The sequence below is a fragment of the Melospiza melodia genome, chromosome Z (assembly GCF_035770615.1).
Source record: "Melospiza melodia melodia isolate bMelMel2 chromosome Z, bMelMel2.pri, whole genome shotgun sequence".
Lineage (NCBI taxonomy): Eukaryota > Metazoa > Chordata > Aves > Passeriformes > Passerellidae > Melospiza > Melospiza melodia.
Genome location: NC_086226.1, coordinates 26,179,756 through 26,202,521, shown reverse-complemented (window position 1 = coordinate 26,202,521; position 22,766 = coordinate 26,179,756). Strand labels below are relative to the sequence as shown.

The 22,766-nt window shown below is 41.0% G+C and overlaps 1 protein-coding gene and 1 long non-coding RNA gene across 2 annotated transcripts in view; one reads left to right on the top strand and one right to left on the bottom strand.

Annotated features, from left to right (window-relative positions):
* Window positions 1–2,033: 2,033 nt before the first annotated feature.
* On the bottom strand, window positions 2,034–3,857 carry LOC134431806 (uncharacterized). Its single transcript, XR_010031111.1, has 2 exons — window positions 3,656–3,857; window positions 2,034–2,426 (listed from the first exon to the last, which is right to left on the bottom strand). It is a non-coding gene; the product is annotated as an uncharacterized LOC134431806 (long non-coding RNA).
* Window positions 3,858–4,745: 888 nt separating this feature from the next.
* EPB41L4A (erythrocyte membrane protein band 4.1 like 4A) overlaps window positions 4,746–22,766 on the top strand; it is a 118,224-nt gene continuing 100,203 nt past the window's right edge. Inside the window, exon 1 of the mRNA XM_063181167.1 lies at window positions 4,746–4,881. Coding sequence (XP_063037237.1) covers window positions 4,783–4,881 — 99 coding nt within the window. The 5' untranslated portion in view covers window positions 4,746–4,782. The remainder of the gene's footprint in view (window positions 4,882–22,766) is intronic.

Here is a 22,766-nt window from a genome sequence, read left to right as displayed (position 1 = left end):
ACAAGGTACTGGTTTAAATTGTGAGAGCATGACTTGAAGTCATGTAGAGAATTCTTGGTTTTGTTTCCTCTTGGTGAGTTAGATTGTTACATCTTGCCACCCAATTACCTTTACTATTAAAACTTATTAAGTTCTGCCAAGGAAGCTAAGCATAAGCAAAATAAAACAGGATCATCTGGTTCTTCTTTGCACAGGGGTAACTTGTCAAAGTCTTGGCAGAAACTTTGTAAAACCACATCACACACAAAATTAGGTTCAATAAATAGTAGCTAAAACTAGATTTTTTTTTTCCTTGCCTTGATAAAATTGTACAGTTCTTTCAGTTTCTAATTTTAGCTCTATGGTTTACAATAAATATCCTGAAAGCTTTATTTTAAATTTTTCTTGAGTGGAGGAGGTATAGTTAATGCATGTGTTCCTATTAAAAAATCAGCAAGTGAGAGATGCTTATTATTTCCTTGATTGTTAAGTGTGTGTTTGCAGTGTTGCAATCTTCTGGGGTCTTGTTAAATGTGTGAAGAAAATCAGGAATTTATTGTCACTCAGTCCCATGTCAGTTCAGAGGATCTCAAGGCATTTATTTTTATAGAATGACCAATAAATGTAATCTGTTTAAGTTTACTTTGTAGCCTCTTAAGATTTTAAAATATGTTTTGTTTTATTTGCCTGTGTGGGTTTTTTTATGTTATCCTTGCGCTGTATATCTGAACTTTGGCCTTTCTGTAACATGTTTTGTAATTAAGTAGTCTTAACTGGCATTTCTTGCTTTAAGGACTTGTATTGTGTAGAGCATAATGTCAACATTTTTGCAGGAAGTATAAAACTGATGAATATCTGAATAAATTTATTTTCACAGTAGTTTTGATCATAGATTCTAATGGTGCAGTGGGTGCATACTTGTCTAATGTGTAGTAGTAAGACAGAATCCAGATAAATCAGAAGTTGGCAGCATCCTTGAATGCATTTTAAGTAAAGCCTTTTGTTAGTGAAATGAGAAATGCCAATTCATGCACCATTGCAACAAACTTTTTTCCTCTGAATACTGTAAAATGCTATGTGGAAAGTATTCTTTTTCCACTGCCTGCTTTGCTCCTTTGTTTGGATCCAAGAATCACAAATAAGTGGAGTTCTTAACAGCATGTTGAAGCTCTGGAGAACCCCTGTGGCAGGGCTGAGGACAGGTGTGTCTGGGCAGGTGGGCAGAGCCAAACCAGAGCAATGCAGTGCTGCTGGGGCAGTTGTACCTTTTTTTCCCTGTAAAGACCAGAGACTCTGCTGGACAATAACTGTTGAACAGTTGTCTCAGTAAGACTTTTTTCTTTAATGGAAGATACATTCAAGATTGTACATGTAGCCCAGAGAGTTATGTGCTGTTTCTCTGTTTTCATTTTAATTTTCTTGCATTAGACCTCAGTGCTTTGCCTCTCTCATTGTTTGAGCATGGAACTGAGTCCAGGAGACTTGTTTTTACATATAAGGAAGAATGAAGATCTTGCTCTGTGCCTCTCAAACTTTTCACTCAGTTGCTGGAAGCCCACATGGATAAGATGCAGCAATTGCATCCCTACATATCAATGGGTAATAGTGAAAGGTAAGTGATACTGATAACAGCTAAAACAAGTCGTCATAACTCCTACTACATTATGAACTTCCTGACAGCAAATGTTTGTGAGCAAAACTGTGTAAAAATGAGGGAGAAAGCAGATATGCCACACTGTATCCTTTGGGCAGTCAAATTGCTGTATGTTAGAATATGGATATAGGTCACTTCATGTATAGGAGTCCTTGTGGTGCCATTGTGGTGCCTTGCTTATATGACCTCATTGAAAATACTGCATTACAGCTAAAACAGAACATTTTAATGAGGGTGTACTGGATCACAGAGGCTGCAGTGAGTTCTGCTGGCTACTTCATCAAACAGGCAATAGACAAAAATGCCTTTATGCTCTGGTCCTGTACTTACATGCCTGAGTTAAACATGTCCATAAGTGTTTGTGTGATGAGAGCTTACATCAACAAGTTTCCCTCTGCAGTGCTTGACCTGTGTTTTTTATTGTAGAGAGAAGTAAAAGGGAGCTCAGTTTCCTAATGGATTTGGAAAACAGATGACTATCTCAGGATCTTCATGAGTTGTGAGGTGGTCCTGATACTTGAAATACTGAGGCAGGGCTGGTCTTCTGTAACATGGTGCTCCAAGGAAAAGCTAGGCACTATGTTTTTGCCTGCTGGTTGTTCTGATTTCCTGAGCTTCTCAGGGCTCATACTGGTTCATAGTCTAGATCCCATCTATTCCATCCTCTCTTCCTCTGCTCCCCTGGTTGATTTTGTCTCTTCTGAATTTCAGGATCTCCTCCCAGGCTTTCACCTCAAGTAGCAGGTTCTGGTACTGCTTCTTTATCAAGTGCTTAGGTGTCGGCAATAGCTGGCTAGGAGACAAATTTATGAGTTAACTTCTCTGTGCCCTAGACATAGGCATCAGCTCAACGTCACTGTGTATTATGTATTTTCCCCATGGACCGAGCAGCTAACGTGCAGGCGCACAAAATGGATCTTCAAAAAGAGAAGACATTAAATAGTTCACTTGGACAGCTTATAAGCAACATATGACCCAGAGTAGTATTGATAAAACTGCTCAGATTTGGAATTGTGATTGTATGAACACTTAAAATTATCAATAAAGATTTTGAAGCAGTTTTGAGTTCACTGAACCCTCCCACTTGATTAACCAGTGATTTACACATATATAATGACTTTAACTGACTTAGAGGGTAATTTATATCACAATGTGCATGATGTATGGATCTAAATAGACTAAAGAGGGGGGGGAAAGGGACCATCTGATCTCTAGAAAATTGTCTGCTGTCAGAGGGGCTCAAGAACTGTTTGAAAAATGTGTTTAGAAAGCCATAAGTAAATTTCCTAAATTTTCTGTGCTTTCTGGATGGCATTCTCCCTGGGTACATATTGCCCAGGAAAAAAGGTTAGGAAGTCGAATTTTTTAACTGGCTAGTCTTTTTAAGTATTTCTAGGTCTTTCAAAAGGCTTTATTTTTATGAACCTCTATAGTGGGTTTGTCCTGATCTTCCCAGTGCTCATGGACTATTGTTTTTTGCAGCTACAGGATGGATATGGCGATCCCAACACCCCAAGGTCCAAGTTCAAACATGAAAATGAGAGTGTCATTACTTGGGAGCAGAAGGTTATATTTAGGACAGGTGTTTAAAAGCAGACTTACCTACATACCCAGTAGGTTTTGTAAGCATGATTTCCTTGTGCCCCTCTCTTATGCTACACAAACAAGTTATTGACCAGAAGAAAAACACTTCTGCATATTCTGAAATTTATACGCGTGAACTTCTTCAATAGGACGACTCATGCATACAGATTTACATAAAAGCACAGGCATTTGTGGGATCAGGGCTTCACTTTTAGGATCCCTCTCCTACCTGAGAGGGAAAAATCCTGGAGGTATGTGCATCAAAGAAAGTTGAGTGCTCCAGAAACTATAGACAACAACTGCAAAGGCAGTTGGAGGATCTCTCGTGTTCCCCCTTTTCTTTGTTGGTTGGGTTTTGGTTTCAATTTTTTAAACTGATTTTTAAAAATGTATCTGTTTATTTGTTTTTAATACTGTTGCTTTGCAAATTAAATTTACCTGTAGCAAGCACAGTATTCAACAGCTCGATGGAGAATAGACCTCCGATCTAGGGGACTTTCAAAAATTCATCCTCTGCTGGACCCTTCACTCGTGGTGTCTCCTGAAGCACTTCTTTGTCAAGCGCAGAGACGAAACCCGTTCCCGATGTGACTCCCTCCGGCGCGGAGCCGGCGCAGCCCGCAGGGGTCAGTGCTGCCACGGAGAGCGAGCGGGGCCGCGGCCGCTGGGACGGGCAGCCGTGCCCAGCGGCGACGGGGACAACCGCGGGGCGCGGGCCGGGGCAGGGGACATCGCCACCGCCCCACGGCAGAGGGCAGGGAGCGCCCGGCCCCAGAGCGGGCACGCCGGTGGGTGCCGTGCCAGGATGCGGCGCGGTGCCGGGGCCGGGCAGGTGCCGCCCGCCGCTCTCCGCCCCAAAGGCGCCCCGGGGGAATCCTGCCCGGCGGCCGGCAGGAGGCGGCCGGCGCTGCCCGACCGCCGGGTCTCTCTTCTCTCCACCCCTCCGCCCCCGACGGGGAGGAGGCGAGCGCAGCCGGCGCCCCCCCGCACGGCCGCGGGCAGCCGGGGAGCAGCGCAGCGCCGGCCGGGCACCGCCACCGCCACCGCCACCGCCCCGCTCCGCCCGCAGGCTCCGCGGCCGGAGGGAACGCGCGGGCCGGGCGGGGACCACCCCCACGCCCCGGCTGCGGCGGCCGAGAGCCCTTCCCCGGCCCCGCTCCTGCACACAAAGGGGAGGCGCGGAATCGTGCGCGGACGGGGAGGAGGACGAGGCGGGTGGGCGGCTCGGTACCTCCCCGGGGCGGCAGCGGTGGGGGAGCCGCCGTGACAGCCGGGCGCGGGCGGGGGCTGTACCCTGGGATCCTCCCTAAAAAAAAGCCGCCGGGTTTTTTTTTTCCCCCTTTCCCGGAGAGAGAGCCCGGCAGCCCCGTCCAGGCTGTTGGGCAGGATGGCGGCGGGCCGCCCCGTGGGGCTGGGCGCTGCGCCCTAGCAGCCGCCGGGCTCCATCCGCGCAGCCGGGGCGCGGAGCCGGGTGCGGCCCAGACCCGGCTGCGCCTCAGCCCCTCTCCGCCGCCGCCCGGGGCTCTTCTCGCCTCCCCGCCCCGTCTTCGGCCATCGCAGCAGGCATGGGCTGTTTCTGCGCGGTCCCGGAGGAATTTTACTGCGAAGTTTTGCTCCTGGACGAGTCCAAGCTGACCCTGACCACACAGCAGCAGGGCATCAAGGTAAGCACGCCGGCAGGGCTGCGGGGTCGCGATGCGGGAGAGCCCGCGGGGCTGCCCGGCGGCGGCTGCCTCCCGACTGCGCTGCGATAGCCAGGAAGGGAGCGGCGGCGGAAAAAAAATGGGGTTTCGGGAGGAATAACGTCGTAACTTTGCTTACGGTCGCGCAAAGGACAGATGGATCAGGGTGACGCTCGCCGGTGGGGCAGACGGTGCTCTGGAAGGCTTCACCTCGAGATAGTGACTTAAAACGAGCAGGTGCCGACCACCCCGGGGCACTCGGGACGCTCGGCGCAGAGGTATTGTTCTGTACCTGCCAGAGCAAGAAAAGAGAAGGCGGCTGTGTGCACGGTGTGTTGCGCGCCCGTGTTGAGTCATTCCCCGCTCCCTCTGCCTTGGGCCGTGCCCGCCTGGGACGCGCTCTACCGGGAAAGGCCGGGGGCCGCGGAGCGGGGCGGGAGCGCAGCAGCTCCCGAGCGCAGAGCGAAGGTCCAGCCACCTCCCCAGCCCGGTGTCCCGTGGCCCGGCCGCTGGGAACAGCTCCTGCGCCGCTGCAGCACGCTCGGCGTGGACGAACTCTTCAAAGTAGTCATCTGCCAAGCGCTAATGAGCCCTGACAGAGCTTGTGGAAACTGAGATTTTTCTAAAGGCCCTTAACTTGGTCCTGTTTGGTTAAGCGTGATGACAACTGATAGCATGTCGCAGACACTTGAAGTCCTTGTTCGAAGAGCCACGGACATGAATTTATTAGCAACGTAAGAACGTGGTTTCAATGTCGGATTGTTGGATCAGGGAAAAAAAAAAACCGAACAAAAAACCAAACCAACCAACCAACCAAACAAAAAGACATTTGAGAAAGAGAAAATACATTCAAAGAAAGAAATTAGTTCTTCTAAAATTTATTGTTGGAAAGGGCTGTCCGATTTTACCTAAGACATCCAAAGAATAAAATTCTGTATGCCTTTGTGCTTTAGCTTGAATGATTGAAGCTTGGAGAAGCGACTGTAGAAAGGAGAATCTGAAGGAGGGTAGTGGGGAGAGGGAGTTTATATTTAACGATATATTTTCAACCGTAATCAGTGGTATTACTAGGTCTACGTGTATTCAGCATTATCAAGCTTTGCTGAATCAACTTCCTGCAGATAGGCCCATAAATCCATGCTTAGCACAGAGGAATAAGCAAATCACACTGGAATGACACCGGAATTCAGTACCTGTGCAGGGTCTTTGAAGTCTTAGCTTAGACACTTCTGAAAAGCCTTACCTTTCAATGTGCAGATGTGGGTGTGTATATCATGCACGCTTTTGTGCAGTAAACATGCAGTCACAGAAGTATGTTAAAAGTATAATCTGCAAAGATAGTTAGTCTAATGAAGCTAAAACCTGAAAGGGAAGGGTTTGTGCAGTGTCTAATAAAAATTAATGTCCCATGGGAAAGAAAGAGTCTGAAGATGTAACTTCTTTCCAAGAATGCATGACTTGCAGTCTTGGGAACTGTCTAGTTTAAGATCAGGGTGTGTTTTCCTGCCATTCTTAGTGTGATCTGAATGTGGTATAATGCAAAATATTTCATCCCTTCTACCTGCTCCTTCTCTGTCTGAAACTCAACCACAGAGCAGTCATGGAATCAGTTGGAACAGTGTGTGGATCTGACGAGAAAAGTACTAGTTCATTAACAATTTGGCATAGGCACTCACACTGCACAGTGGGAAACCTTAGGGAAGGGAGAATCTCCCTTTTCGTAGCAGCCTGTCTTCTGTGTTTTCTTTTTCTTTCCTTTGTTTTAAGATATAGTTTGTACACGGCGAAGCCACACCCCAGCACTGTAGCTTCATGAGCCTTTGAAAACCCAAGGTGAGGAGCTGCAGAGCTCTCTCCCAGGCTGTGTTTTAAACCATGGAGCCCTCCCTTGCCTCGGTACCCACAGGAGTGTTTGTGCAGCTGTGCGTGAGGAGCAGCTCCTGCCCAGCTGAAGGATGGCCACTGCTTTGCCTTTCGCTGGGTGAGCCTTCAGCTGGACCTTTGTGCTCTGCTCCACTTCACAGCTGGAGGATGGCAGAAATGGCTTTTTCAACACAGTCCTGGCTTCTGTCATTTTCAGCTGCTGTTGTTATTCTACAACTTTCCAGGGATGTTCTGTTATCAATTATTAGTGAAACAGAACATAAAATTTGTCATATTCTGGCACGCTTTGTTATTTGGTACTTTACCCTTGAAATACAAATAATTTATTTTAAATCTTTTGAAATGCAGTCATGTAAATGCAGAGAATTTTATTTTTATTTTTAAAATTGGCATTTCAGCTTTGGCACATATGTATAGTTTGTAAAAGTTCATATAGGTTTCATTTTAAACTAACATTAAAAAAAAAAAAAATTTCCTTAGAACTACAGATTCTGGATGGGATCTTCCTTTTGTCATCTTCACTTTTAATTTGGTTCAGAGATACATGGGACACAAGCTTTTGGTCCTCTTTCACATATCCTGAATTGTTACAGGAGCAACTTTGTTCTTTTATTTTCCCTCAAGCAGATGCGTGTCTGTTAGAAATAAAAAACACAGCTCAACAGCTTTTGGCAATTTATGCACTTGCTTGATATTAGTGGGTATAAACTTACTTGTTTTGAAGGGTGGAAGGCAGTGCCCTGTAGGAGTCCGAGGCAAGTTTGTTTCTTCAGGGAATTGGATATGAAGTAGATACTTGTGGCCAGTGAGTTTTGAGGATGCATTGCTTACTTTGTATAGTGGTTATTTCTGACTTGTTATGCTTGGCAGCAGCTCTACTTATCAAAACATGACATTTTTTAATTACAATTTCATTGACACATTCTTCATTCTACAGTGGGCTTCAAATTGTACTTCACATTGAAACAATGAGCAGAGGTAACAAGACTGAGACTTTGAGTGTAATTTAGGGATACTTTTCTCTGTGGACTTCAAAGAGCTTGTTAGGGAAAGAAAAAGATTAGTTTTCTTCTGGCTCTCAAGTGGGGAAGCTGAGATGGAAAGAGGTGAAATGGCTTTCTCAAGGTTGTAAGGCAAGGAAACAACTTCCCTTTGCTGTTGGGGGGATAGAACTGACCATTCTGCCATGGGCCATGCTGTCTGGAGGGGTTTGTGAGGAACTCTTCTTCAGACCAATTATTGCTTCTCAGGTTTGGTTTTTTTTTTTTTTTTTTTGTTTTTTTTTTTTTTTTACTGTTATCAGTGTATCAGTCCTGCGTTGCTGTTCTTCCTTTCTGTCTTTGTGGTTTAAGGTTAGAGCACTGCTCTATGAAAATGTGTAAGCTGGGTGTCCAGCACTGAGGCTTACAGGAGGCTGATAAGAGTTAGGTAATCAGGAAAGGACATCAGGAGTCTCATAATCTTAATTTTTATGTTTCCTTATAGTACATTAACATGCATTGAGATAAAAAAGTGATGGCAGTTGTTAGTCCCAGAAATTTTGGGATGGAAGAGGCTATTTGCCACAATCTCATGCTGCTTTCTAGTCAACGTGCATGGCCTCAAATGGGGACAGCTTTTCCTCTTAAAAGGATGTTCAAGTTTCCAGTTAGGAAATGGGTTTTTGCTAAAGATATGGTAAGAATGAACTACCAGCTGAAAATAATCCCTTTTCCAGGACTGCTAATTTGTCTTCTCTTCACACAGACTAAACAATAACTTAGGCATTTTTATGGTACAGCACCAGTTGTAGCTCATCTGTTGATGTTGCGAGACATGTCAGAGGTCTTTTGACATGATACCTGACTGAGGGGTTGTGGGCATTAGATATTTTGGCTCTGTTGAGAACTGAGCTAATTGTCCTTGTAAACAGTGGTGTGCCTTATTGCACAAATTTGTTTCTGGAGATCAAGGAAAATCTCTGTGGGCCCTTAAAAATAATGCCTTGAAACATATTGGCTATCAGCTCTTTCATAAAGAGTGCTCATCTTGAAAAGTGTGTGTTACAGAAATCTAAGAAGCCTTTTTTCCCCCACCTTGAAAATAGTATTTAAGGGAGATATTTGTTTTGTTTTTTCTCTCCTGAAGAAGCTAAAAATGTTATGAAGCGTCTGTGTCTCATGTTTGCATCTCTTTGGTTGGAACAAAGATCTCAAAAAAAAAATTAGCTACTTTTGCAGTGAAGAAGCTCTCTAATTAGTCTTAAGCCATCTGGTCATTGCACTTTTGAAGTGCTCCTTGAAATTCCTCTCTGAGCACAGTTTTTATGTTCTGTTTAGACTGACATGTGTGATGGGCCATCAGCAGTATTTCATTAGAAGAGAAGTGATGAACAGGAAAGATACACAAGGTATTCCTGGGAGAAGTATATGTTCTGTAATATTATTTTATTAAGTGGTACCATTTATCACTGGTGGCCAGTGATAGTCTGGCCATCATACCATTTACTTGATGATTTACTGAGAATTTAGCAAATGATGGCTAAAAAAACCCCCTAGCCCTCACCTCAAAAAAAAACCCCAAACAAAATAACAATAACAACAACAACAAAACAAACCAAAACCCAAAAAAAACAACAAAGCAAAAAAGCAAACCTGAAATAGAGAGTGACTGATATTAGGAACTGTGTTAACTAACTGGACATGTAAAAAGCATGAGTGGGTTCATCAGAATATTATACATATTGTGAAGATACTTATGGAAAAATTGGCCAAAGGATTCAGTATGATCTACAGAAGTAGGTGAGCGCATCATTTCTTAGAAAGTTTTCTGTGGATTATTATGGTATTTTTCCTTTTTTTGTGTGTGTGTTTTTTTGTTTGTTTGTTTGTTTTTTCATTTTTGTTCAGTTTGGGCTTTTTTTTGTTTTGACTTTTTTTTTTTTTTTCAGTCCCCAGTGAAGCTAAATAGTTCCAGACTTCATGTCTTTAAAATACAGTGCGTACAGAAAATATAAAATTTTACACTTTTACAAGTGCACTTTTACATCAAGCTCTATTACCTGGAGGTACACCAAGGAGTCAGCCTGGGAATGACAGGGATCTATTTTTGTTTCCCAGTGAAAATACTTAATGGATGCATTTGATAGCAGGAAATAGAATCCTATGAATAGAAAGAACTTATTTTATTTTAATTGAGAGTTAGCATTAAAATCAAATTGGTAAAATTTGCTGTGAATGTGGAATGTATTTATTATGAAAGTGATTTCTGCTGGTTTATTCTTCTAAATTTTTCTAGGAAAGGAAACCATCTTTTTTGTCAGTTTTCTAAAATTTTCTGGTTACACTACTTCAGAAATCTGAAAAATCTTTTTAAAGATAGATTGCAGTTGGTTTCTACCTATGGTATTTTCACCACCTACAGGAATTACTAAACTGAAATATCAGAGTTCAAGCATATTTAATCATATTTTCCTCTGCCCTCTTTGCTATTGATTAATAAAGAAATAATTAATTGATAAATATTTCAAGGCCGATTCTTCTTGATATTCTGCATATTGATTTGAAAAGAATAGTTAATAAAAATTGAGTTGATTAAAAGAACACAATCTCAGTCTCATTTAAACCTTGTAATATATTTTCTTTATAAAGCAACAGTTCTGCTATGTGTACATATTTTGCATAGCAGAAGGAAAACTACACAGACAATATCAAGTTCCAAGCGTGAATAATTTTTTTTTTTAATGCTGTTGAATCCCTGTATCTAACTATTGTCTGTAGCAAAATAACAAAAAAAAAAGTTTAAAAAATGTACATTACTGATAATCCCTTCCATATCAGAAAGGTGCTGGTGCTCCCTAAGGTTCCTTTATGGGTGTAAAATGGTCATCTGATTGCACACTGAGGACCAGATGGTTTATATGAAAATTTGAACTATTTCAGTTCTCCAGAAATGGGCAGAAACAATGCACAATTCTAGTTTACAGAGAATGAAAGGAACAAAATGGCTCATGAACGCTGCTATTAACTGCTCTGCAAAAATTTGTGTCACAAATTTGAAATAGATTACTAACTTCTTACAATATCTTTACAGATGAGGCCAGCGATCTTGAATACCCCACAGAATAACCATAAAATAAATTAACAATGAGACACTTTATTTTCCCTAGGTTCACTTAAGTAAATTAATGAAACCAGCATGACAACAAGAAGTAAATCCATTAACTTCTAAATGGAGTTATGTCTTGGTGAACCTGAGGTTTGAGCAATCATATTGTCAGAGGTGTCTGTTCTTCTGTTTTCACTGAGCAGTAATTTCATAATAGGACCAGGGTACACGTAAAGTATGAGGCTGCTTTTTTTTTTGGTACAGTTTTGGGTTTATGTACCTTGGATCAAGCATTTCTAATATTAAAATATTTTAGTATAGTTAAATACCATCTCTTGATATGCTATTCATTTTAGTTCCTGAGAATTCTGAACTAAAATTCAGCTGCAGAATTGCAATCCGTTCCTTCAAAAAAGAAAACTGCTAAAAAATCATCACACTGTAAGGGGAGAAATCTTGAAGAGACTGAATGGAAAAGGTGTTTCAGAAAGAGAATGTTTCTAGAAGCTAAAATTTTATGTCACTTCATGCTGTAAAAATATCTGTTTTCAAGATGATATTGAACACATATGAGGAAAAGAGAAATTAGGTATTGGCCAAATGGCATCATTATTAATATCTGCATTTTTGCTAGAAAGATGAGAGAGGACTTGCCAGTCTTTTAAATATTTTTAAAATTTATTTTCCCAAAGGGGATTTAATTTTGTAATGATAGATCAGCTATATTATCTTAGCTGTTTTCACAACTGATATATTTGAAAGTGAATAATCACATTTCAGTATCTGGGTTTAATTTTGCAAACTGCATTTTTAAATGCACATTTTAGTTGCTGCTTTCTGATCAGATCTTTTGCTTGCTGCATACTGATTTATTTGCGGAGTTTAAAATGAAGGTTGTCATTTCAGTATTGATCGAACTTTTGTTCCCACTTCTTCCATTGCATCCTGAGTTGTGGATGGCTGAGCACTGCAGGCACTAAGGTCAAAAGGACATGCTTGAGGTCAACCCGTGCTATTTATTCAGAAGTGGAAAGCCAATAGAAACATTGCAAAATGAGAGCTCTGCTCCTTTGGTTTTGCTGCAGCATGAAGAGGGGAACCTGCCTGTTTTGTCAAGTGGGAAACATGCTTTATCTGCTCTCCTTGGCTTGTGACCACAAACATTGATTTCTGTGAAGGGAAGAGACCTGGTAGTTCTAGCCGTTTCCAGAGGCAGGAAAAAGACACCTCAGAACTTCCTTTGATTTGATATACAAATTGTCTTTATTGAAAGTAACAACCAAAATTTAATATACCCGCATAGGCATTTTTGATCATTCTAGATGGAAATCCCTATTGGGCTGAATGTACCATCAACCTATACTACTAGGGTATTTATGTTGAAGTTTGGTTGTTAGATGTCTCAGAGGTCTGTAAAGATTGCTTTTTGAGAAGCCTTTCTTTCCTCTTGCCCCTCATGGTTTCTTTTTAATTCTGTCTTGTTTGCAAATGGCAAACTCTCACTCCTATCAGGAGCTTTCATTAGTCATTTGCTTGGTAAGAGCAAGCATAAGACTTTATATTCAGTGAAATCCAACTGCTCCTGCTTACGTTTACGATAAATAATAAAGTCATTACAGTAATGGGTAGTTACTAATGTAAAGGAAAAGTGGATCTAATTTGTATGGCGATGTGTTTATTCATTTGTCAATATTTACATTTTAAACTCTGCAGATTACAACTCGTTGTCCATAAAGCAGAGAAGAACACAATCTATCTTCCTGTAGTTCTTGAAGTTTTGGGTAGAATCTCTCTGTGCTTGAGTGAGCCAGTTTGATAATAAATCACTCTGCACTTCAATACTTTTCCTGTGTTCTCAGGAAAGTAAGTACTGAGTGCACTGAAGAATAGTTCTCTTGTTTGTATGAGAGACAGAATGCCTTTTAGGAATGGAAAGGAAGGACCTTCAGTATGTCAATTCCATTAAAAGAATTTGGAAGGCAGAAAATGGCAGTTTCCCTATATAATTAGTGGCAAAATTTGGCATGACTACTAATGTAGGCTAGCACATGATTTAACCCTTTGTAGAACTAAAGGCACTTGATTGTCTTGTAGAATTCATCCAGAAGACAGTTCATCCAGACAAAACCCACTGGATCTGGTTTTTGTTTTCCACATACTATATATTTCACTCAAAGTTCTCATTTATGTCTGAGAAGAGTTTATTTGTAGTGTTTTGGAAAATATTTTCTATCTATAATAATACTTCTTTGTGTGTTATATAGAATATCTAGTTTATTTTATTATTAATTTTTAAAATACATTCTATATGAGAAAAAAAATCACAGTGTAAAAGAATTGTGACAAACTTCTTTCCTATTTCGTGGACAAATGGTAGCTGGAAGGAATGTAATGGGGTTTTGTTCTTTTCCTTCTTTAGAATACCAGAGCAAGTATTCGCTTTATAAAAGACTACATTGAGAACCATAAGGGAAAGTAAATTTTCTTTTTATGCTGTTTGTGAGTACCACAGAAAACTGGTGGAGCTAACAGTTCAGAATAATAAAAAAGAGGAGGAATGCATAGGAGACTAATGAGGAGTGAGTTCAGCGCTGACTCAGGACTTGAAGCAAATGATTCAACAGCCCTTGTGAGAAGAGGTAATCCCACAGTGCTGGTGTGAGAGGTAACATGGAAGGAGATTCTCCACATCTCTCTCAGGGGTGCCTCAAACTGCCTGCAAAACTCCCTGTTTTGAAATGAGTTTTGCTTTGTTTGGCCAGCACCAGATACTGAGGAATGCTGCACTGGGCCCTGCCTCTGCCCTGGTTCCGTGCAGGTGGAGTTTGCTGTGGTGTAGAAGGTGGCTGTAATTTATAAAGTGGTGAAATCTCGTCATGGCCATCGAAAGGAATGCAAGTCACGTGTCAGAACCAAGTGGGACTGGAAGGCTATGACTTCCAGCATTTCTTCAGTGTTTGTTCCCATGGAGGAATCCTCAGATCCTCGTTCCCTGTGGTTCCTGTGGCTGTGGGAAGTGAGAAAGAGTGCAATGGAGCTTGTTGCAGCCTGACACTTCCAAGCTGTGTCACACAGAGCCCAGACCTCCTACACAGGGGTCCTTTCAAGTGTGCTTCAGGCTGACAGCAATCTTTTGTCTGTGTGGTTGGTTTGTTTATTTAATATGCCAGAACGAAAGAAAGCTGAGTGTCAGACTCTCATAATTCTGGTTGTCGTACCATGACAGTTAAGGGGTGGGTGATATGTATTGGGGTGCCTTGGAGGGGACAAGACAGCAGATAATCCTGAAACCTGTGCCTGGATCTCCCTTCAGAGCAAATTAGGACATCTCAGGAGGGACCACAGGAGAGAGGTAGCTTAAGTTCAGTAGAGGTGATCAGGAGAAAAAGTTCCTGGGGAAATGAAGGAGAATTGCAAATGGACAGAATAGTCTTGCAACAAACAAACTTTTTTGTATTGCCATTCGCTTTCTGAAGGAAGGGAAGAAAGCCACAAGACTTTGTAGAGGAACCTTTTGATGAGGTGTGTGAATGTCCTGACCTGACCTGCCCTCAGCTTTTTAGGTTTAATTTCCATTGGCTACTTTGGGTAGGGGAGGAGGAACTGGAGGGAGGAGGGAAAGGGGAAGGAGGAGGAAAAACATTAAAAATGTTTTTTTAATACCATTTTCGGGAATAAAGCCCTTTTGTTGAAAAGATCTAATATTTTCCCCTTACTTTGAAGTGATGTCAGATTCTTCAGCTGTATTCTTCACTTTATTATTTTTTTACTTTCTAAAAGTCTCATCTTTTCTTTTTGTGTACAGAACATAAGTTGGCTGAACACTTCAGTTCTCTTTTCAGTGTGTGCATCCTTCTTCTGGAACGCAGCAAACTCTAAAGCTGTGGGAAACAAAAGTTTCTGGTATCCTTCAAAGGGTATCTACCATATTTATTCTTATCCTTTTGTTGTTAACAAATGCCCTAATGTAGACAAATTATAATGCCTTTAAAATCACCTCTGACTGAACCGTCTTTCTCCAAAAATGGGGAGTGTTCTGGAGCTCTCTCAGTGCTCCAGGTTGGGATGGATGAGATTTACAAAGAAAATATTCTTGGCCTTGAGGTTCCTTTATCTGTGTCTTTAGTGCCTCAAAGCAGTTCTTGCAAAAGCCAATTTTCTTTCTTCGACCACCATTTAGTAATAATGTTTCTTTTTCTTTTCCTGTGAAAGCAATAATGAGTTACCACTGTCCTTCCTGGATTGGAGAATACTTGAAATTTTGTACCTGGTTTTATTTTCACTGTTGATGACATGTTTTGAAGTGCTTTGGCACCAACTTCAACAGGAGCCAAATTGAACCCAATTTTTCTGTGAGCAGGTTCAATTCATAAATGAAAATTTACTTGAAAGAAAGAGTGTAATTTCTTGGATGAAGGTGACAGATGTTATTAACATAAAATAAACATGAAAAATTTCTACCTTTTTAACAGAAGTCAAATCTTTTTCTTAATCATCCTTGGCATTTCACAGGTATTCAGCTCTTGTATCTGTTTAGAGCATGAAAGCCATGTTTGATGTTTCCATGTCTGTATCTTTATTCTTTTGTTTCTTTTTTCCTGGAAAAAATCTTCTACAGAACCAGGTTTCATGAACTGTCTCCTGAAATCTTTGTTTAAAGTAAAACTGCAATGCTTACCATGTTTGTTTATGATGTCTGCTGCTTTGGGAACAGGTGAACAGAAGTCAGAACAAATGATCAGAAAAAATACTAGGTTTAGTTTTGGTATTATGTGTGTGTTTGTCTCCAACAGAAATTGGAGGGGCCTTAGCTAAATGAAGTTGTTTGGGGAGAGGAATCTATAAAATGTCCAAAACAAGATAGTTCTATGTACTGTTGTTGTTTTAAATCTTTCTTTGTTTGTAGTTTTGTGAAAGCTGAAATTTTTTCCTGTGGCATGGAAAAACTCCAGAAGCAGGCAGAAGTCCTGCAGGAGAGCTTGACTGCAGCTTGATGTATTTTGTTGAGAGGAAGGTTTGATTGGGAGGGAGTTAAACCACTTCCACTGAGTTGGCTGAAAATGAATCAAACCCAGTTTTTTGTTTTAGGTAAATTTTCTTTTTCCTGATGCTTAGTCTGTATCTCAGATCATGACACTTTCAATGATCTTGATATTAATTAATTACCTAATTAATTAGTTTATTTATGCTAATTTTTGGTTTTGTTCATGAGTTTTAGAAAGATCAGGGTAGAAGATTTGCAGTAGATTTGCAGTAGGGCAGCACACAGAAATATTTCTGCTGCTGTGTGTGACATACACACAAAGTGTGCTTATAGAACCCTCCCTTTGAGAACATTTACTTGGAACTTTTCGTAGACAAACAGTGCCCCCAAAGAAACTCAAAAATTGAAAGGTGATTTTTTCTTTAGTATTAGTTAATCCTGCTGTGTGTCTTACCTTGAAGAGAATTCAAACCAGAGAGATTTTTATGTGCCTGCTGTACTAAGGTATAAGCATTCACTTGAAAAGTTACAAAAGTACAAGTCAGTGTTCATTACAGCGTTCACTTCTCTGAAAGTTACATAAATGTGTGCACTGCCCATCTCCATGCCCAGGTTGAGGTGATTACACTCTGTTTGTATCTAATCCACCAGTGCATTCACACAATTCTATTGAAAGTGGCAGAGTTTCTTTCCCTACTGTGGATTAAAGGCTCTTCATCTTAATATGCATTTTTCCTACCTAATCTAACCACATAGAGCAGATGGACTTGGTATTATTATCTATAAGATGAAGAGCATCTAACACGATGCTGCTTATTATCTTGTTTTTCAAGCTTGCTGTGATTCATATTCTTTTTCTTGCATACAGAAGGAATATGGGATAAGAAAAATCACTTGAACTGAAGAAATTGCAGTGTAATTGAATTTTGAACATTGATTTCTGAGTGTACAGAAAATGAAGCGAAGTAATGTACTTGAGCAGCAAATTACCGGAGGTAGGACAGTGTACAGTGCCTTTAAGAAGCAGGTGTTTGCTGGGGAGTTCACTGTGCATACAGATGTACTCACATTTTGAAGTTGGTTAGGAACAGTTACAGGGAAGAGGAAACCTGATTGGCCTAACACAGGCTTTTTCTATTCAGTACAGGCTTGAAAAAAAGGGGGAAATATAATAATGTAAGGAAAAGCTGGGTTTTGTTTGGTCTTTAAAGTCTGAAGCAGGGGAGAACCAGAAGTGTGATTTAAAGGAAATTGCAGTAGTGGTTGTTGTAAGTACACAGAGAGGAAGCCTTGCATAATTTTCAGTCTGGAAGGAGGAACTGAACATTTAATTAAACAATGCCTTTGACTCAATTAGTTGATACTCCAGTGTTCTTAGTACATATAATTTTAGTTTATTTTTAAATTGTACAGCTGTTTCCTACTGCATAACATGTGGGAGGGAGGTACACTGTGGTTCCAGAAGCAGAGGGAATGGAAGAAGATATCTAGGCCCTAAAATTTTAACCATCTCTAACTCAAAGCTGCAAAGGTAGCGCATCTGATGAAAGCCTAACTGGTAATTTCACAGTGAGTATTGACCTTATCAAAGTCTACCCAAAATCTATTGAACCCCTTTGATCATCCCATCACTCCTGCCAGACTGCTGAGCCCCGAAACCTCAAGTGTTTCTCTGCATGCAGAAATGGTATTTGACTAACTGGATCTGCTTTCATAGGGAAAATAAAATACAGTCCACCTGTAGTCTGTTTGAGTATGCATTGTGATAGTGCTCATGTAACATAAGTTACTTCCTTGTGGGCAGAGAAATATGTTGGACAATGTTAAAACACCTTGAAACGTATTTATATATATAATTACACTAAAAATTAGCAGAAGCAGTGTTTGGGTGAAATAACAGACTTATTGAACAGATGTCATAACAGATGATTGTTATGATTTTTTTTCCTTGATCTACCTCATTTAGATAGAAGCCTGGATCTGCTTAGAAGAACATATTATTTTAAACAGGGATTTGTTCTGGATTTTGGCTCTTGTTTCAGGGGGAATCATATCCTCCAATGACACTTGTTTAAGCCAAAATAAGTCAAGTCAGTTGTTGGAGTTCAGTCATCTCACACATGTTCTGCTACAAAAGGAGGAAAGAATACTCTCCTGTCTTGAATTATCTCAAATTTCATTTAAGCAATAGTTTATCAATGCAAATAAAGTGCAGATCAAACAGAAGAAAATTATGCATAATAAAATGAAGAAATTGGAAGGATCTGACCTTGGTGAGGAAGAGCCTGCCAGTTTCAGTGGGAATTATCACGTGTCACATAATCATAGGCAGGATTGCAATTGTACACAGAGGACACAGGCATTGAAACTTATTTTCAGAACTATTTAGGTGCTTGCATAAGAGTCTTTCAAAAGTCCTTTTTAAAGATTGTACTGGGCACTCAGGCAAATCTGAAAACCTCTCAGGACTGAATTAATGGTTACAGAGTAAATATCAGGAGAAGAGTGTCACTTAAATCAAGATACCTGCTGTATGAGAGCTTGACCCAGAAGCTGAGACTGGGGAGCAGCATCTCAGCTGTGTGAGCTGGCATTTTCTTACTCAATGCTAGAAACAGAAGATAGAGAATTTTATGCTGTTGAGGCTGTGGACTTAACAGATTTAAGGAACAGCTGCTGCTGAGACAAAGAAATGTTTGCCCCATTTGTTCACCCAGAAGAATTGCTTCAGAAGGAAGGTCTGGCTATCATAGGGTTGTTTAGGTGGTGACATTGAGCTGAAAGTTCTGTGATTCAGGTCAGTGTGTTACCCTATCTGAAATTCAGTTCTCCAGAGGGATTACAATATCTAAGTATTTTACTTGTGTGTAGTATTTGCAGGCTCTGCTGATTCTTACAAGTTTCTATGGAAAGGTTTGGACATGTGATCAAACTGGTAAGTGTTCAGTCTGGTAGCTGTCCATATGCATGAATAGCAAATATTTAGTAATGCAGTTTATTTTATATTGCACTAAGGGGATTTAGTTGCATTACCTTTTATTTGCTGTTGGCTAAGAGCCTTCACTCACGATGGTTGTGGTGGTTCAGCTTTCATATCTTGAAGGGCTCTGATTTCTCTGGGAGGTTCAAATCTGCAATGCTTCAGTCTGATTCTTACAGTAGATTTCACTTTGGTGTTTTTGTAATTGCAAAGTCTTGAACTTCTTTCTTGCTTTCATTTGAAATAAACTTTCTGTTGTCATGGTTGCAGAGAGCAGCTTAAAAGCATGAACCCTGCTGACTCCTAAAACCAGTAAGCCTGCATATTTCTGTGAGGAAGCTTGGAATTAAAGCAAGTGCTATGATTTTTTTCCCCCCTTGAAGGTAAAGTCATCATTTCTCAATGGCCAGGATTGCCTCTGTGGAACAGCAGGGACAGGAGGGAATCAGATGAGGAGGATATATAGTCAATGTATGGTGAATGACATTACATGAGGGCATGATCACAATTATGTGGCTCATTCTTTACAGGTTCTTTTACTGTGATCTGTTTTTGAAAACCCCAACTAAAGGAGCCTCCCAGGAGCTCAGCTGCAGTCCTTTGTTACTCTTGTAGTAGAAAGCTTTCCCTGACATCTCGACAGGGTCACGTTTGTTTTCAGTTAATCTACTTTCATGTTTTTCTGACTTCTGTGGGTCTGTGCACAGAGTACATTTGGTCCTTAACCTTTTTCCACATGCTTTTTTATAGAACATTAGGAGACTTGATGCTAGGAGATGCTGGAAGCTTTGAGTTTGAGCAGAGGCAGACACCCAGGCAATTGTCTGACAGCCAGGGTGGAGGAGGTTACCTGAGTACAGAGCATTAAATTGGGTGCCAACCTCTTCCACCACCATCTCTCCTAATCATGTACCTAAGGAAAGTATCTGGATTTGGGTTTGTTTTACCTTAGATGCTTTCTCTCACCCTCAGTGTTTCTGAGTACCCCCAGGAACCTTAATCTTGGTTCCTATAGTATGTCCTCACTGTTTTGTAGTTTCCTTTTGCCTTTCTTGAATAGTTCTGCTTGATCTGTTGTTTCCTTGCTGGGAGCATTGGTCTGCTGGCCAAAGAATAGAGATGGCATCTGAATGAGCAGAGTACAATTCTTTTTCTACCAGCACTTAGGACAATCTGGGCTTCATATCTCTGCACTTAAAAAAGTGGGAATGGGAAAATGTTTCTTTTGTTTGTTTGGCTGGTTCACTATTTTGGCTTTATGTTTTGGGAGTCAGGGATTAGTAATTGTATCTTTTACAATCCATGCCACATGGAACTACAGTATTTTAGCATCCCTTTTTGTGTCTCATCTCTAAATCATGGTGACAGTAATAAAGCAGGAGGGGCAAGTGGCATGAGGGGAAATAAGCACTACAGTATGAAAATATATTTTAATTACAATTGATCTTATCAGATATAGATCCTTCTTCCACATACAAGTTGTCATACACTTCTTTGTTAGAAGATCTAAGAGGGCCCTGAAGATTGGAAATATGTTGAAGCAAATATCTGGCATTTTTTTTTTAACTAAAAGAGAAAGAGTTGACTTAATACAAACCCACAAAACAGAAGCCGAGCAAAAAATATGCAAACAAACCTCACCCACCATCTGTGCCAACTTCCTGGCCCTTCTCCCCTTAAAAAACGCCTACAGCTTTGGACAGATTTTTCTCTCCAGAATTAATTTTAAAATTTAAGTTTGCTGGCTTATGCATCCAATATTTATCATTTCCACTACACTGTTGCATCCAGTGTCCCTTCCCATTTTAAAATGCTTATGCATTTACTTTCCAGGAGTAAACCCCATGATTTTAGAAAGATTTTAGAAAGTTCATGATTTTTAGAAAACTCATGGTTTTTAGAAGATTCCTCTGCTTCCAGGCATCTAGCAACAGGAGAAGAGGACAGAGCCTGAAGCTGTCCCAACGTTGGACCTCAGGCAGAATTTCTTCATGGAAACATTGTTCAAGCATTGGAGTGGGCTGCCCAGGGATGCAGTGGAGTCCCCGTCCCTGGAGGTGTTCAAGAAATGACTGGACAGGGCTCTACATGGTATGATCTAGATTGGTCAGAGTTTGGACTTGATAATCTTGGAGATCTTTTGCAATCTAAAAGATTCTGTGATTTCAGGAATTTCCTTCAAGTGAAGTCATCACTATTTATGTTCTGGTCTCAGACTCTGAAGAAGCCATTTCTAATGGCTTCCTATTAGATCAGTTCTGACCTTTCGTGTTTGCTCTGGGGTCTTTGTGCTCGTGCTGTCGTTCTGACAGTGAGGAATTAGACTGAAACTGGAAATGACATTAACCATTAACCATCTTTCTCACCGACTGCTATGCAGGCAGCAAAATCACAGAAACAGAAAAAGTACATTGAATCAATATTTTTCACTGTTGCTAGGTTCAGTTTAACTGAAGACCTGTAGAACTTTACTGTAGCAGTTGATGTTTGTTTCCAGTTTGGCCCTTGGCTTGCTGAGATTCATGGAGTCAGAACCAGCCTGTTTTGAGTTACACACCTGATGCACTCTCTGGGCTGGGGGAGTGGCATAGCAGCGCTGGTAGTATTGCACTTGAATTTTTAACTCTAGCACCTTTTTTTAAGATCCAGGAATCCCAGGTGCAGTAGAAATAGGAATGACACAGCAGAGGTGATGTTCCTTCCCTTTCAGGCTTCTTCCAGCCTAGAATTGTTGGTAGTTGTAAGCCTGGCTGTGGAGACAGGTAGGATAGAGATAGGCTAAGCAGACCTTTGTAAAACTCTAATTGCTCAACAAAATTAAGAGGAAACATGTCTTTGATGAAAAGAGCGCTTCTTGAAGCTTATCCTGATTACAGCTGCGTGTTTCCCCTCTCCTGACTTGTCCCAGCCCTCTGTAAGGTAGCCTGAGGTCTACTTTAATTTACTCCAGTTGGCAGTGGTCCCTGAGGAGCTGTGTGCCACAGGAACACAGGAACAGGGCAGGTCCCAGCCACTCCCTTCCCCACCCTGCCAAGGTGCTGTGGGCAGGAGGGTGTGGGAGCTGGATCTCTTGGATCGAAGCCCACCAGCTTCCTTCCAAGTGAGGAGCCCCCAGCGGGGAATTGCGGAGACTTTCCTGTTGAGGCTGTGCAGAGAAGGAATGAACCTGTTGTCTTCCTTCAAACGTTCCCTCATGCCCACAGTGAGGAGTTTGAATGCTGCAATGCCATGCCCTGTAATTGGAAAGACAGGCACAAGGACTTGTGGCTAAAGTCAGTGGGTTTTATCAAAGACCTTCTCTGAAGGCCCTCTCAGAGCAACTCTGCAGTTTTTAGTCAGAGATATGAATGTCTCTGCATCTTTTGCAAAAGTGTTACTTGCATGAGCAAAATAGGAATATTTAAAAGGAAATTTAGTTGCCCTAATTAATTTACAAAAGATAAGTTTATTTTTCATCTTGCTGGAAAGAGTTTTATCATCCTGTTTCACTGAACAGTGTGTATGAATAGTAAATGCAATAAATAATTACAGAATACAGTGTAACATGATAAACTGAGGTCACAATTCATTCAACCTGTTAATTTTTTCTTTTTCCACTCTTCTGCATCAGAAATACTTTAATAATTGCTTTTAAATCTACACTTCTTGCCTCACTCCCTTAATATATGCCATGTTTGGGGAGTTGTTATTAAAAATGTTTGTGCTGATGTGTAGGAATTGATTCCTTGTCCACAGTAGAGCTGCTGTTTCTTTAAATAAAAATAAAAAGGCACATCCATGGATTATATGCCATCACCAGTACATTTTCAGTGTTACTTGCCTGCTTCATGCATTTATTTAACTTTGCGATTTATAGCCAGGCTCAGTATTGACTTTCATCTCCCTTGATGGCAGATTTAATGCAACCACACATGCACTAGGAATTGGGATGTC